The sequence below is a fragment of the Hemiscyllium ocellatum genome, chromosome 19, assembly GCF_020745735.1.
Source record: "Hemiscyllium ocellatum isolate sHemOce1 chromosome 19, sHemOce1.pat.X.cur, whole genome shotgun sequence".
NCBI lineage: Eukaryota > Metazoa > Chordata > Chondrichthyes > Orectolobiformes > Hemiscylliidae > Hemiscyllium > Hemiscyllium ocellatum.
Window position 1 is genome coordinate 37,861,513 of NC_083419.1, and position 16,394 is coordinate 37,877,906.

At 39.4% G+C, this 16,394-nt stretch overlaps 1 protein-coding gene across 1 annotated transcript in view; it reads left to right on the forward strand.

Moving 5' to 3' along the window:
- kcnq1.2 (potassium voltage-gated channel, KQT-like subfamily, member 1.2) overlaps positions 1-16,394 on the forward strand; it is a 358,931-nt gene that overhangs the window by 11,581 nt on the left and 330,956 nt on the right. The window contains exon 2 of the mRNA XM_060840067.1: positions 14,873-14,963. Coding sequence (XP_060696050.1) covers positions 14,873-14,963 — 91 coding nt within the window. The remainder of the gene's footprint in view (positions 1-14,872; positions 14,964-16,394) is intronic.

Sequence of the window (16,394 nt, forward strand, 5' to 3'; positions counted from 1 at the left end):
AGGACACCCCTCCCCCCCCAATGTTATTTTTAACCTGCCAATATGATATGAGCATAGGAGTGGTGTCTGTGACACCTTTTGGGTGTTCTTTGGTTGTAAGCTACTTAGTGGCTGCAGTAGGACCTCCGTTTATGCAGAATTACTATCTTGAATTTTAATCCCACCCATTTTTGGTTTAGCCCCTGACGGGGTACGAATTGTGCCAAAAGCTCATTTCCAATCATATGTAAGGCTTGGATCCAGGAATTTAGTGTAAATTACTGAAGAGAAATTTGCTATGTAAATACATTCATTCATTATAACTTCACTTTATAATAGGCCAGTTCTGATTTTAAAATTATTCATTTTTTTTCTCTCTATTCACCCACAAGAACAAATCATTACTCTGTATCTAACCTAGCAACTGATATTTTTCTGTTATGAAGGAACTGTTGTCTGTATTAGTGCAGGGAAAGGCAGACTATCTCTGATGTCATCAGCGGATTGAATTCATTAGTAATTACTTACCCTGTTCCTTTTTGTGGTTATAGAGTCATAGAGTCATAGAGATGTACAGCATGGAAACAGACCCTTTAGTCCAACCAGTCCATGCTGACCAGATATCCCAACTCAATCTAGTCCCACCTGCCAGCACCTGCCAGCACCCCACATATCCCTCCAAACCCTTCCTATTCATATACCCATCCAAATGCCTCCTAAATGTTGCAATTGTACCAGCCTCCAGCACTTCCTCTGGCAGTTCATTCCATACATGTACCACCCTCTGTGTGAAAACGTTGACCCTTAGATCTCTTTTATATTTTTCCCCTCTCACCTTAAACCTATGCCCTCTAGTTCTGGACTCGCTGACCCCAAAGAAAAGACTTTGTCTATTTACCCTATCCATGCTCCTCATAATTTTGTAAACCTCTATAAGGTCACCTCTCAACCTCTGCTCCAAGGAAAACAGCCCCAGCCTGTTCAGCCTCTCCCTATAGCTCAAATCCTCCAACCCTGGCATCATCCTTGTAAATCTTTTCTGAACCCTTTCAAGTTTCACAACATCTTTCCGATAGGAAGGAGACCAGAATTGCACGCAGTATTACTGAATCAGAAAATTTCCTTGTACAAACTTAACAAATTCCTCTCCACCCAAGCCCTTAACGCTATGTCAGTCCCAGTCTATGTTTGGAAAGTTAAAATCCCCCATCATAACCACATTATTCTTACAGATAACTGAGATCTTGGATTAACTCTGTATGAAATATGCAGCATCTGTCTTAAATTTAAGGGATTGCAATGTTTACAGTTGTTTATTTATTCATTAGAAAGTCAATTCAATGGCATAAACATTATTGTCTGTTTGCAAACCAAACTGGCGGAGACAGTTTAACAAACATCTGAATCAAGGCAATAAAGAGAACCAATGAGCATTGCATGCAAAACAATGAATTCAATTAACTGTTAACCAAGATGTTGCCTCTCAATACATGAATCTAGATTCCCTTAGCAATGTAAGGGAAAGTATGATGAAACATTAAGTATGTTTTACAATTTACTCTAAATCATAGCCAGCCAATGGCAACAGTAGAAATGGATGATAATTAGGAAAATATTTCTTGTAGTCACTTGCGTTTATGAAAATTCCACTTTATTCATAAACATGACCAGTTTTTTTCACTGATCGCTAAATTGATTCTTTGCAGCTCTATTCATAATCAGAAACTGATGTTAAACCTGTTAGTATTTTGTTTCCACAATTGGAAATCACCTTCATCAAGGAAAGGAAATATGCCTTGATCGAAACTAGCATCTAGGATTACACGGAAATGGAAATCTCCATTTCATCTGTCATCCAGAAAGTGAGCTTTGGTACTGCATATTTCACTGAAATTGCTTGCATCATTGATTAAATGTATTGATCAGTGAAGATGTAATCTAGCTCCTTTTGTGGTTTGAGTGAAATGGAACCTTTCCACCGTTGATTGACAATCAAGTTACTGAAAAGTACACAATCCTTATTTTAATTATCCATTTAAAACGACTGATTGGCCCCATGTTGTATAAATTTTCGTCTAGCTTGGACATGAAAAATTGCCAAATTATTACTGATCATGCCTTGCCTTGTCTGTGTAGCATTTGTTTTAGTCAGTTATGTGTTGTATCATAGGTGAAAGCAGTAGCTGCGATACCCTCCATGTTTTATTCACTGACTATTCATTAAATATTATTTAGATATTGCCTTGCAACTCCAGAAATTGGTAGTCATTTGTTCTGTGTAAAGGCCTGAGGAGCATGGGGTAACCTTGTCACGGAGCTGCTGCTTATTCGCGAAGAGTTAAAGTGGAGACAGGTTGTGCTGACTGACTAGCATTAGGTGGTAGAATGCGTAGAATAGTCTTTTAATAATGTAACAGTAAGACCAAAGTCAATGTACTCTGGCCACATGTATATCAGTTTTGATGTATAACAAGCAACATTATAAAGATATCTGAACTAAATACGGTTCTTGACTTTGCGCTTTTAATAAGGCTGCTTGAACCCTCCTCATGGATGCGGGTATGAAACTACACAACAGAAGGACTCTTCTATTTGCACTCTGCGGACTGCCATAATTATGACTTCAGACAAATAACAGAACCAAAGTTAAACTCTTACAGAAGTTCAAAATCTTTCAAGTGTTTTAGTTCTGTTAAGTTTAAATAGAAATTGTTTCCTCCCAAGAACTTACCATGCATTCAGTCCGACGTTTATTTATTAGGGGATTGGTTGGGGAATTTATTTGAGCTATATAAACTGCTTACATTATTCTTTCTGGCAACATGGCTTGGTAAGAACTTTCCCAACTGAACTGGAGAAAATTAATAAAGAATTCTGAATGTAATTCGGGCGGGTGCGCTTCAGTGATTAGCATTGCAGTCTCACAGCGCTAGAGACTTGGGTTCATTTCCACCATCGTACAACTGTCTGTGTGGAATTTGCACAGTTTCTCCCGTGTCTGCCTGAGTTTCCTCCCCGTGCTCCGGTTACCTACCACAGTCCAAAGATGTGTAGTTGAGGTGGTCTGGTCATGGGGAATGCAGGGTTACAGGGATGGGGTGAGGCTGGATGGAATGCTGTTTGGAGGATAGGTGTGGATTTGATGGCCGAATGGCCTGCTTTCACAGTATTGGGATTGTACGTTTCTAATTTTGTAAAATACGTGAATTACATATATTGCTGAAATAGTTCGCATCTCCATGGCATTAAGAATCTGGTGATATGATGCAACAATGATTGGTAATGTGAATTGAGATAAACAGGAATGGAGTAGTAAAAGATGCAGATTATGTACCAGAGCGCACACTAGTACAAAAGCTAGCACAATATCAGTTACTAAAAAATTTTGCAAAGACAAATGAAATGAATTGAAGAAAAATGTACCTGATATATTTCACAAATGGAATTTGATAGCCTGTTGTTATATATCACTTGCAATTTAGAAGTTGGGCTTTTATTGTGATGTAAATGTTGAACATATAGTGTTACTGTTTATTGAGTAACAGTGATGGGAAGCATAATATCATTGTTTCCTTAATGAGAACCCAAAGGCTATTGAAAGATGTCCTTCATTATTATTTTAAATAACTTTCAGCTAATGGTTAATTTCCACACTATCATTAATTTCACGGAGGAGCTAATGAATTGCTAGGTGACAGCCATTGACAGCATGATACAAAGATTTGCTCCATATTTCAGTTGATAATCTAAAGATTAGTGATACTTTTGAACAATGATACTTTTGACTGACTGCGTTTATTTAGTTCAGAATTTAGTAGTTAATTTGCTAATTTTCCTTGTCAATGTAAGCAAAATGCATCTAGTTTCTGGTTTTAGTGCTTATTTTGAGTGAGACTTTGTGTTGGCATTATTGTGAGGGGGCAAGATTTTTGGTGGAAGAAGCTTTTATAGATAATGGATCAAGTTTGTGCCTTAGTTCAGTTTGAAAAATATTGTTAGTACTATTTTAGCTTTGTTTCTCTGTAACCATGTTTCAGTGATTTCAATTTTACATGGAGCTAGTAGGGAAACGGGGAACTATGCAGGAAGGGAATCAAAATTTGGGGTTTGGGCCCTTTGATACAAGGAGAGAATAATTCCCTAGCCAGTAACAGTGTGAGCATGCCATGTGGCATGAAGGCAAAACAGTAAAAGTCAAAAACCAATACCCTCTAGCACCAGCACTACTAGAGTCCAGTTTTAAGGTATACCAGATCCTACTACTCCTCTCTCTTCCAACTTTTCCTGGATTTTCTTGTCTGAACACCACTGCCACTATAATGTGGCATGGCAGCTGGAAAAGAGTCCTGGTGATCATTCGTTGTTGCTTAAGGACCTCAGTTAGCCCAAGGGCAAGCTACCTGACTATTTCTCTGCCCCTGTTAAAATCCCTAGCAGAGGTGGATAGACAATAGGCATATTGCTGCTACCCTGACACCAATCAGCTCTTGGGTGGGGGTGTTAAATTTCTGTCAGCCGCATCCCCTGAATTAATTTTTAAAAGCCCTCTTATGTGGTAGCTCACTAAATTCTGTTGTGTATGGAATTTAAGAGCAACATTTTTAACCCATCACCAGGAAGTTGAATTATTGCCTCCTGTCCAGTAAAGTTTCCCCCACTTGATCTTCAGAAATCTTTGAGCAGACCCAGATTTTTTAAAAATGGTTTTCTTTGAATGGATCTGGATGTCGGACATGCAGTCTTGTGTGGAAATAACGTTGGGCAATTCCCCTGCTGCCTGGAACCCTGTATGAATGTCTCACAGGCCTATGACCAATCCATGTGATTTCTTTGATAGTGATCCAGGAAATATTAGCTTAAAACCTGATGTAATACATAGATAACTGCAACCCTGAGCACCCTTTAATTACCTCACATCTCGTTTCCTCCAATCTCCTTATTCCCACCGAAGCTGACCCACACATGATTATCCCATGCCAAACAGACATTTTTTAAATGATTCTTTTATGTGCAAACAAGACCATTTGTTGTCCATCCTGAGCTGCTCTTGAACTGATTGGCTATCTAGTCCACCACAGTGGCCAATAAAGTGTCAGCTACATTGCTGTGGCCCAAGAGCCATTTTGCTGGAGTGAGTTGAGTTCAGTAAGGATAGGAGCAGGTGGAGGAAACTGGAACAAATGAAAGAGTTGAAGTAGCATCATTCAGGACTGGCATGCTCCTGACAAAATGCCACCCATTGTCTGGCACCTTTTTCGTTATAAATACCCTACTGGGAGACTGAGTTTCCTACTGGGATCATTGGGTGGATGCATAGCCACCTTGTCAACTTCAACAGAAGCCGAACAAAGAATTCTATGATCTTTGTCAAGGTTCTTTGGCTGGGCATCCCATATATTATCTCATACAATATTGTGATTAAGTGATATTCATTAATGTGCTAATGCTTCCTCTTCTGTTTTTGCTTTAGTTATGTCCACATCCATACTGTACCAACATAATTTTCATTATAACTGTTGTTAAGAATATGATAATGACCAGATGGGTTTTTTTTTGTTTCTAACTTTGATTGAGGGATAGATATTGGCCAGAACACCAGGGATCACTCTGCTGCTCATCTTCAAAATGTTATGATGGGAATCCTTCATATCCATCTGGAGGCAGATGGAGCCTCTGTTTAACATAATTTTGGAAAGAAATTATGTAGGTGTTTGGTTTAAAAATACCAAATTAGCTTTATGTGAGTATGATGCAGTATTAACAGAATGCTGCCTTGCTGTATGCATGAATAAAGTCGTGGGGGTTGAAAAAAACTTGTGGTTTTTCTTGTGCTTCCATATTGATTCTTTGCAAAATAACTGATACATTAAAGTAATATGTTGTGCAGGAAATGAATACTCAGTGAAAAATGTTGATTCCTAAACATCTGAAAAGAATGTCCTTTTTTTTCATTTCTGCCCTGCCCACGGACCCTTTCCCACCATGTATTAGCAGTTTCAATTTATCGAAGATATGGTGTTTTTACATTTAAGAAAAGGACTGCAAGTTTAGACTGGCATCATATCCTTGTTATATTATAGTTTGCATTGCACTGACTACTTCTGCCCCGTTGTGCTGCTTATTTTCTTTACCAAGCTTCACATTTTGCCTTCACATTTTTCACTCAATAGTTGCAGCAGATTCTGTTTGTATCTAATTATTCATCTATTTGATGTCTATTTTTGTTTCTTGATAAGTCAATAGTTCTGTGCTAAGTGGTAGAATCATAAATCATTTGAGACTGTAATTCAGACAAGACCCAATAAATTTAGGGGTAGGTGATGGCCCAGTGGTGTTATCACTAGACTATTAATCCAGAGAAAGTGAGGACTTTTCAGAGTCAAAAAGTATGGCACTGGAAAAGCACAGTGGATTAGGCAGCATCTGAGGAGCAGGAAAGTTGGTGTTTTGGGCATAAGCCTGTCACCAGGAACATTCCTGATGAAAGGCTTATGCCTGAAATGTTGTTTCTTCTGCTCCTTTGATGCTGCCTGACCTGCTGTGCTTTTCCAATGCCACACTTTTTGACTATTAATCCAGAGACCCAAGTAATGCCCTGGGGACCTGAATTTTGAATCCTGCCATGTCAGATGGTGGCACTTTAATTCAATAATAATCTGGAAATAAGAGTCTAAGAAGGACAATTTAATTGTCAATCATCAAGAAAGATCCATCTAGTTCACTAATGCCCTTCAAAGAAGGAAATCTGTTGTCCTTATCTGGTCTGGCCTATATGTGACTCTGGACCCACAGCAGTGTAGTTGACTATTAACTCTGATGGTAATTAGAGATGGGAAATAAGTCCTGGCCTAGCTAGTGAGCTCACATCCCATAAATGAACATTTAAAAAACAAGTGTTAGAATTATTCTGTTTTCTATGGAGTCACAGAGTCATACAGCATGGAAACAGATCCTTTGGCGCAACTTGTCCATATCGACCAGGGTTCCTAAACTGAACTAGTGCCATTTGCCTACATTTGGTCCATATCATTCAACTTTTTCTATCCATGTACACTTCCAAATGTTTTTTAAATGTTGTAATTGTACTCCACCTCTACCACTTCCTCTGGCATTGAGAGAAGATACTGATTCCCATCCCAATTTATAAATATTTGAATGATGCCATCAGTGATAGTTAGCAGCAAAGAATCTGAGGATCTCTTAATAGAATCTGAGAGGAATGAGGTTAGTAGAAAAATCATTAGTAGTAATCCATATGAACCATTCCAAAGAGTGAAATTCTGCAGAGGTAACTTGACGGTTTCATAACTTTAAAAGAGAATTGACGGCTGTTTTATTTTTAAGAAAGTGTGTATTTCCTCAGAATAGGGCAAGGTATTGCTGATAAATGGTAAATGATGAATGGGAACATCCTTGTTTTTAAAGAACTGGAAAAATTCACATCTTCCTTCTTTCCCAAGCAAATTTGTTGATCTCTAGACACATTTCATTGAGTCCCCTTTTCTTCAGTACTGTCACTAGCAATGTTTATTTTAAATAGATTACCAGAGGAAATTAAAAACCTTTTTGTCAGTACTTAGCATCCTGGTGGGCACAGCACTGTTCATCATCTCAGGTTTAAATAGGAAGACTGAACAACACCTACTTTTCATATTACTTATCTCATTGCTGTTCAGGGACATTATATCTCTTTTTGTTTATTGATGTTTCTGTGACAATCTTTTCCTAACCTGTAATGACCTTGTGGATTGTTCACACTTATGAGCCCATTACGGATTTCATTCTGCAAACTTCACTTGATTAGAATACATAGGTTGTCCATTAACTCAAACATTTGTACTAGTATATCAGCAGAATACTAACTAGGACGCTTGTTATGTCAGAGCATAATAATTTTAGTTCAGTAGGTATGCAGAGATTGAGGAAAGAATATGAAGTAATAAATTACTATAACTACTGGCAATGGTTTCTGGTTGAACATAAATTTGGAGACAATTACCCTGACAAAGTAGAATTAACCAATTGGTCCTGTACTTCAAGAATAAAACATAAAACTGCTAATATTCCAAAAACTTGCAGAAATAGCAGCATTTGAAAAGATGTTACAATCATAATTAATTCTGCAGACGTGGATATTGCATCTTTTGAAATGAATAGTAAACCATAGGATTAGTTTAAAAGTACTACTTTTTGAGGGTGATGGAGAAGAGTGAACAATAACTTTATATCAATTTCTTTTACACTAATTTTGGTAGAATTTTGAAATTCTAAAGAAGTGATCATAATTGCTGTACCATTTAGATTAGATTAGATTAGATTACTTACAGTGTGGAAACAGGCCCTTCGGCCCAACAAGTCCACACCGACCCGCTGAAGCGCAACCCACCCATACATTTACCCTTTACCTAACACTACGGGCAATTTAGCATGGCCAATTCACCTGACCCGCACATCTTTGGACTGTGGGAGGAAACCGGAGCACCCGGAGGAAACCCACGCAGACAAGGGGAGAACGTGCAAACTCCACACAGTCAGTTGCCTGAGTCGGGAATTGAACCCGGCTCTCAGGCGCTGTGAGGCAGCAGTGCTAACCACTGTGCCACCGTGCCGCCCACCTGTGTAACACCTGCATGCTTTTTTAAAAAAATTCATAATGACATGTTTAGTAAGCTGCCATTTTGGTAGCCCTTTTAGGGAGATTACATTAGATACAAATAATCTGTAATTGATTTGATGTGTGGAAAAATGTTCAATTTCTTGACTTGCAGTTTTGCACATCAGAGTAATTTAGTTAATTATGTATGTGCAGAATTCAGTAGTCAGTTGGACCATAAGACATAGCAGGAATTAGACCATTCTGCACATCGAGTCTGCTCCGCCATTCAGTCATGGCTAATTGGTTTTTGAACCTCATTTTCCCACAATAACTTATCTCTATTTTAAATATACTCAATGTCCTGGCCTCCACTGCCTTCTGTGGCAATGAATTTCACAGATTCACCACTCTCTGGCTAAAGAGGTTTCTCCTTATCTCCATTCTAAAAGATCTTTCCTTTTACTCTTATGCTGTGCCCTTGAGTCCTTGTCTCTCCTGCCAGTAGCAACATCTTACTAATGACCACTCTGTACAAGCAGTTCAGTATTCTCAAGCTTCCAATCAGATTCTAGCTTCCCCCCCTGCCCCACCATCCCCCACCATTCCTCTCAGTTTCATCGAGTATAGTATAATCCTAGAGTCCTCAAACATTCCTCACATGTTAAGTCTCTCATTCCTGGGATCATTCTCATGGACCTCCTCTGGACCTGCTCCAGGGCCAGTACTTCCTTCCTGAGGTGTGGGGCCCAAAATTGCTCATAGTACTCTATATGTTTTTTGACCAGAGCTTTATAAAGCCTCAGAAACACATCCCTGCTTTTACATTCCAGTTCTCATGAGATAAATGACAACCTTGTATTTGCCTTCCTAACTACTGACTCAAGTTTACTTTAAGAGAAACCTTGGCTAGGACTCCCCAAATCCCATTGCGCTTCAGATTGAGGAATGTTCTCCCCATTTAGAAAATAGTCCATACCTCTATTCTTCCTACCAAAGTGCATGACCTCACATTTGCCCACATTGTATTTCAAAGTTGTGGTTGCCTTTAGGCAGCAAGTTCTTATTATTTGAAACCAAATTAAATGGGATCCAATATGTTTATTGATTAAGAATGGCAGTAAAGGAAAGAAATTGCATATCACCGTGAGCATGATACTTATGATATTGAACAGGAGAATCAGAAATTGAAGGAAACTACTGTTTTTAACTTTTCAAGGTATTTCTTTTTGGATGAAGTTTGCGATTGTTATGCAAGTTAAACTTTGTGGTGTTAAGAATACAAGTTTGTGCTGCTAGTGACCGAGGTGTTCTGTATTTACTATTATTGGATATTGAGGGGTCCAGCAACTGCCTGACTGCATACTCATCTGAAAGTTGCCCTGTCCTACTGCTACTCCAAGCCCTTCCATTTTCTATTAGCAAGCTGTGGACATAATTGGCAAGCAAGGGACAAATAATTGGACTTAGCTTGGTAAAACCCTGTATTTACCAGAAGTCAATGTGGAAAGACATAGGAACAACAGGCTGAGGTGATAGGAGATTTTAATTTTCCCAACATTGCCTGTGATTCACTTAATGTTAGAAGTCGAGATGGAGCAGAATTTGTAAGAGTATTCAGCAGGGTTTTTTAGAGCAATATGTAAATAATCAAACTCTGGAAGGAGCCACTGGTGTTGGGGAATGAGTCCGGCCAGGTGGTTGATATTTCAGTTGGGGATGACTTTGGGAATAGTGATCACAATTCCATAAGTGTTAGAATACTCCATGAACAAAGACTAGAGTGGTTCTAAAGGAAGAGTGCTAAATTCAGGGAAAGCTAACCACACCAACATTTGGCAGGAGCTGGGGAATGTAGATTGTGAGCAGCTGTTTGAAGGTAAATCCACATTTAATATGTGGGAGGCTTTTAAAGAGAGGTTGATTTGAGTGCAGGAGAGACATTTTCCTGTGAAAATGAGGGATAGAAATTACAAGATTAGGGAACCATGGATGACAGGTGAAATTCTGAGATGAGCTAATTGGAAGAAGTATTCATAAGGTCTAGGTAACTGAAGACAGATGAAACTTTGGAAGAATATTGGAAGTCTGAAACGAGGAATTTAGCGGGCTAAAAGAGGTAATGAGATATCTTTAGCAACCAGGATTAAGGAAAATCCCAAAGCCTTTTATTCATATATAAGGAACAAAAGGGTAACTGGAGAAAGGATTGGCTCACTCAAGGACAAAGGAGGGAAGTTATGCTTGGAGTCAGCAAATGGGTGAGATTCTTAGTGAGTAATTTGCACAGGTGTTCGTAGAGGAGAGGGACATGATGGATGTTGAGGTTAAGGATGGGGGTTTGATTACTCTAAGTCAAGCCAGCATAAGTAAGGGAGGAAGTGTTGGGTATTCTAAAAGGCATTAAGGTAGACAGGTCTGGATTGGATCTCTCCCAGGTTACGAGAGAGGGAATAGCCTTAACAGATATCTTTGCAGCATCCTTGAACTTGGGTGAGTCCTGGAGGACTGCAGAATTGCTAATATTATCCCCCTGTTTAAGAAGAATAACAGGGATAATTTGGGTAGTTATAGAGCGGTGAGCCTGATGTTAGTGGTAGGGAAGCTGTTGGAGAAGATCCTGAGGGATAGGAACTATTCCCATTTGGAAGAAAGTGGGTGTATTAATGATAGGCAATGTGGTTTTGTGCAGGGAAGGTCATGTCTTACCCACTTAATTTTGTCACTTCCTCAAAGAATTCTGTTGATTGAGGGAAGGCCTGTAGATGTCATATAGATGGACCAGTAAGGTGTTTGATAAGGTGCCCCATGGTAGGCTGATGGAGAAAGTGAAGTCGCATGGTGTCCAGAATGTTCTCACTAGATAGAGAACTGGTTGGGCAACAGGAAATCGAGTAGTAGTAGAAGAGAGTTTCTCAAAATGGAGATCTGTGACCAGTTGTGTTCCACAGGGATCTGTTCTGGGACCACTGTTGTTGTGATATACATAAATGACCTGGAGGAAGGTATAGGGTTGTCTGATTTAGCAAGGTTGCAGATTACACTAAGGTTGGTGAAGTAGTAGATGGTGAAGGGGACTGTCAGAGAATATAGATAGATTGGAGAGTTGGGCAGAGAAATGACAGATGGAGTTCAATCTGGGCAAATCTGGAGGTGATGAAGTTTGGAAGATCCAATTCAAGAGCGAACTATACAGTAAATGGAAAAGTCCTGGGGAAAATTGATGTACAGAGAGATCTGGGTGTTTAGGTCCATTGTTCCCTGAAGGTGGCAACGCAAGTCAGTAGTGGTCAAGAAGGCACACTGCATGCTTTCCTTCATCAGACAGGGTATTGAGTACAAGAGTTGGCAGGTCATGTTACAGTTGTATAAGACTTTGGTTCGGCCACATTTGGAATACTGCGTACAGTTCTGGCTGCCACATTACCAAATGGATGTGGATGCTATGGAGCAGGGTAAAAACAATGACTACAGATGCTGGAAACCAGAGTCTAGATTAGAGTGATGCTGGAAAAGCACAGCAGTTCAGGCAGCATCCGAGGAGAAGTAAAATCGATGTTTCGGACAAAAACCTTTCATCAGGAATACCCTGGAGCAGGTGCAGAGAAGGTTCACCAAAATGTTGCCTAGTATGAAGGGGGCTAGTTATGAGGAGAGGTTGAGTAGATTAGGATTATTTTCATGAGAAAGACTGAAGTTGAGGGGGAACCTGATTGAGACCTACAAAATGAGCGGTATAGCCAGAGTGGATAGCAAGAAGCTTTCCCCCAGAGTTGGAGAGTCAATTGCTAGGGGTCACAAGTTCAAAGTGAGAGGGGAAAAGTTTAGAGGAGGTATGCGTGGCAAGTTCTTTAAGCAGAGGGTGGTTGGTGCCTGGAATGCGTTGCCAGTGGAAATGGTACAGGCGGGCATGATAACATCATTTAAGATGTATCTAGATATATGAATGGGCAGGGAGCAGAGGGATACAAACCCTTAGAAAATAGGTGACCGGTTTAGATAGAGGATCTGGATCGGTGCAGGCTTGAAGGGCCGAGGGACCTGTCCCTGTGCTGTAATTTTCTATGTCCTTCGTTTTGTGTGGAAGTGAGTAAAAAGCATTTCAAATTAAATATGTTTAGTTTTATGATTGAGTGTCAAACAATTATGCAATTATTGACCCACGAAGAATGATGGATTGCTTGTGTCAGTGACACAAGCTGCGGAATCTTAAAGGAATCTGGGACTGGTCAAGAAATGCAATAATATCAAGATCATCCTGCCCCAGCTTTTATGTTTTTCACTTGAGGCATGGCAAGATTCTTTCCAAGAAGTGGCGAATTGCCAATTGATGAGATTTAATATTTTTTTAAGCTCCTCGGCCCACCTTGTGTCCTTTTTAACTTGTAAGTTCACATCTTGCAAAACGTGCCCAACAAACTAGATGTTGGGCACCTGGCCAATTTCATCTCACCTATTTCTCTGAATAACCTCCATGTTGGAAACCAGGCAGCAATACTTTAGGCATGCTTTTTGGCCACTAACCACATGCCCCTCATGTTAACAGACATTGCATCAATATATGTCAAAGAACCTCATGGCACATATCTGATCACTTACAGGATGCTTCTGCACCATTCGGCTGCACTAGGAAATACCATTGTATTGTTGCAGTGAGGACATTGTGTTCAGATCCATGTAAACCAGCACATGGATTGACCACATTGCCTGTCCGGAGTCTTCACTTGCTGTCATAAGTGCTCCTTTCTGGCTGAATGCTCAGTGTTTCTTGTTTTTGCACTTTTCCCCTTCATCAATAGAAACCAGCCTGATATTGTTGTTGCTTTGCCATTTGGAGCAGATGCAAAGCCAGGAAGTTTGTCGTAGTTGTCAGCAGTCCTCGGTCACATTGAAGAGTTCACTACACAGTAAGTCAGGGCAGCCTTCACTACCAGTCAAGACCATGCTTGAGCCAGTCAGAGTCTGGATGCTCCCCTCAAAGGGTGAGGAGTCAAATGAAAGGTGGCATACTGTCACAATAGGACAGAATATTGTGGGCAGTTGTCTTTCTGGAATGAGAGAGGCAGGTATTGGAGGAGAAGTAAGCTAGGAATTTCATGTAAGTAACTCGCTTCTTAATTCTGTAAATCCTGCACACCATCTGTAAAGCACAACCATGAATGTGATGAACTGCTGTCCATTTGCCTGAACAAGAACAACTCTAGATACACTTGAAGCTCAACACAAAGCACCCATATGAGATACATCACCCAATACCTTTAACATTTATTCTGTCCTCCAATGATTTGCATAGCAACAGTGTGTATGATGTACATGGTACACTGTGACAATGCCCGAAGGTTCCTTTTGACATAATTTTTCAAACCCACAGCTTCTGCCACCCAGAAGGAGCAGAGCAGTAGATGTATTGAAAACTATTACCTGAAATTTCCTCTCCAAGCCACATGTCATTTGATTTGGAACTATAGTGCCATCCTTCACGGTCACTAAGTCAAAAATTTGGAATTTTCTTTCGAACAGCTCAGAGTGCGTAACCCAACCCCAGACTATTGTGCTTTAAGATATCTGCTCATCAGCACCCTCTTAAGGACTATTGAGCGAGCAATGCCTAAAGCCCGTGAACAAAGAAAGAAAATTCCTAGAATGTTGAGGTTGGCCTTTTAACAAGTTTGTCTCAGCGTTCAGAAGACTCTGTAGATGTGTCTGCATGGTTTCCAGGAGTGGTATGCCTGATCTAGTTATATCCAGCCCATTCAGAGTGGAAAAAAAAACCCTTTTGCAGGCTATTTGTCCCAAGACAGGTGCGGCAAGCCACAGAATTTCATAACTCCATTACCTGCCTCTCGGACAAACATTGGACGCTTTTACATCTTGTTTGTAAAGAAATAGATTCAGCTCATATTTTAAAATCCAACAACTTTTTTGAGCTTAAAGAATACTGGGGTGAAATTGGTCTTCCACGGAAACAGCAAATCAGCAAAAGCAAATTGGCATCCCAATTTTGCACAGTGCACACTTTTAATTGACTTTAGTGGATAGGAAAAGTAGACTTCTAATTTACCATTTCAATCATTCACTGAATTGTTCAATCGGTCCCTTTCATTACGCCTTTATAATTTTTATTGATTCTCTTCACTGCTGCACAAGTTGCATCTTGAGTATGTTGAATAAGTTTTTCATCTTAACAGGAAATGAAATAAATAGAAATGTGATTAAAATCAGAGGTCATAATTGAGCGATCATTTCACTTTAACTTCAACATGTCACATATTTTTCTCTTTTTTCTTTAAACATTTACAGGTTCTTGATGGTGTTGATTTGCTTGATCTTCAGTGTACTATCTACCATTGATCATTATGCTGACTTTGCAACTGGAACTTTGTTTTGGATGGTAAGTAGAATGGATCCTCTTGTCCTCTACAACAACCTTATTGTACTGCTATAAAACTAGCAGTGCAAATCAGCTGAATATCATTGAAAATGTTGACAGTTTTAATCTTATTAAGTCATTGGAACTGAGAATAGGTAGTTTCTGTAATAGATAGAATGATGATCAAGTTGAAATATGTAATTCTTTCGAGAATTTCCATGGTTAAATCTTTGGTGTAGATAAAAGTATAAAGGTGACGTTGCATAATTAAATTGAGGATTTAGTCATTGTCTTAAATCTGGTTACAGAAGCCATTTAAAACTTCATTAAGATTGATTGTTAGCAAAAAGAAAACATAGCTGTCACCAGTAAATTACTTTGTGACCCAGTCCATCTGCTGAAAAACTAATGGCAATCCTGCCTTGTTCATTTTTGGGAATCCTGAAGGGAACCAATATTCAATCAATTGCTTGTTATTAGGGTTCCTTTGCATTGAAATGTAGAGAGGCTGCCTGTAATAACTGCTTGCCAATCAGATGTTTTAGCAACTCTTCAGTCCCAGCAATGTTTCGAGGAGTAGTGGCCAATGTTGGGGTTATAACAATCCCCACAAGAGATGAGTTGGGTGGGGTTCTGGTTGGGACCATTCAGGCAGAGTTGGTTGTTGTGGAGAGTGATGGGGATTTTAAAGCGGGTATTTGATGGAGCACAGTGTATGATTTAGGAGGGTTCAATCCCATCCCATGTTCTGAGCTTGTAATGTGGTGTGTGCTACCACACTTCTCCCCAAACCACTGATATAGTAAAAGTGGTGATGGGATGAATTGGCTGCTAATGGGCAACTTATGGACTTCTGACTACATGATGATGACCTTTCTTGCCCCTGTCTTAATTGGAGGCAGTTAGGAAGGTGATGCATGTCCACTCATTATTTCACAACCAATTATATTTGACACCTTTTTATCCCACATGCTAGGAGGGGAGCAGAGGAATTAAATTCCACCCAGAGTATTAGTTCTTATTTTTACTTTTCAGCAATTCTAAATCCAAATTCTAAAGTAGTAATTAAGTCAGTGAGTAGCTTATTAGTTTTGAAAAAGCTGAATTCTTGTGGAAATACCTTATTTACTTGTAACAATACTTTGTTTCTAAATACCCAATGTCTATATGTTATAGTGGATGACATGTGCTGCCAATTTCCAGTTTACTCATTACTTCCATTGGAAGATGAGTTGATAAGGAATGAATGCAGAAAATGAATTAAAGGTTTCCATCAATTAACATTGTGGATATACAAATAAACGTGTGCCTTCAGACAGAACTATTAGTTGATTCTTCATTGATGGTTTGTAGAATCAGATCATGTGGTGATTTGTAAGAATTTCTATGCTTGTGGTTTGATTAGTACAGGTAAAAGTAATTCAGTAAAGATAATTATAATGATTGTCTTGA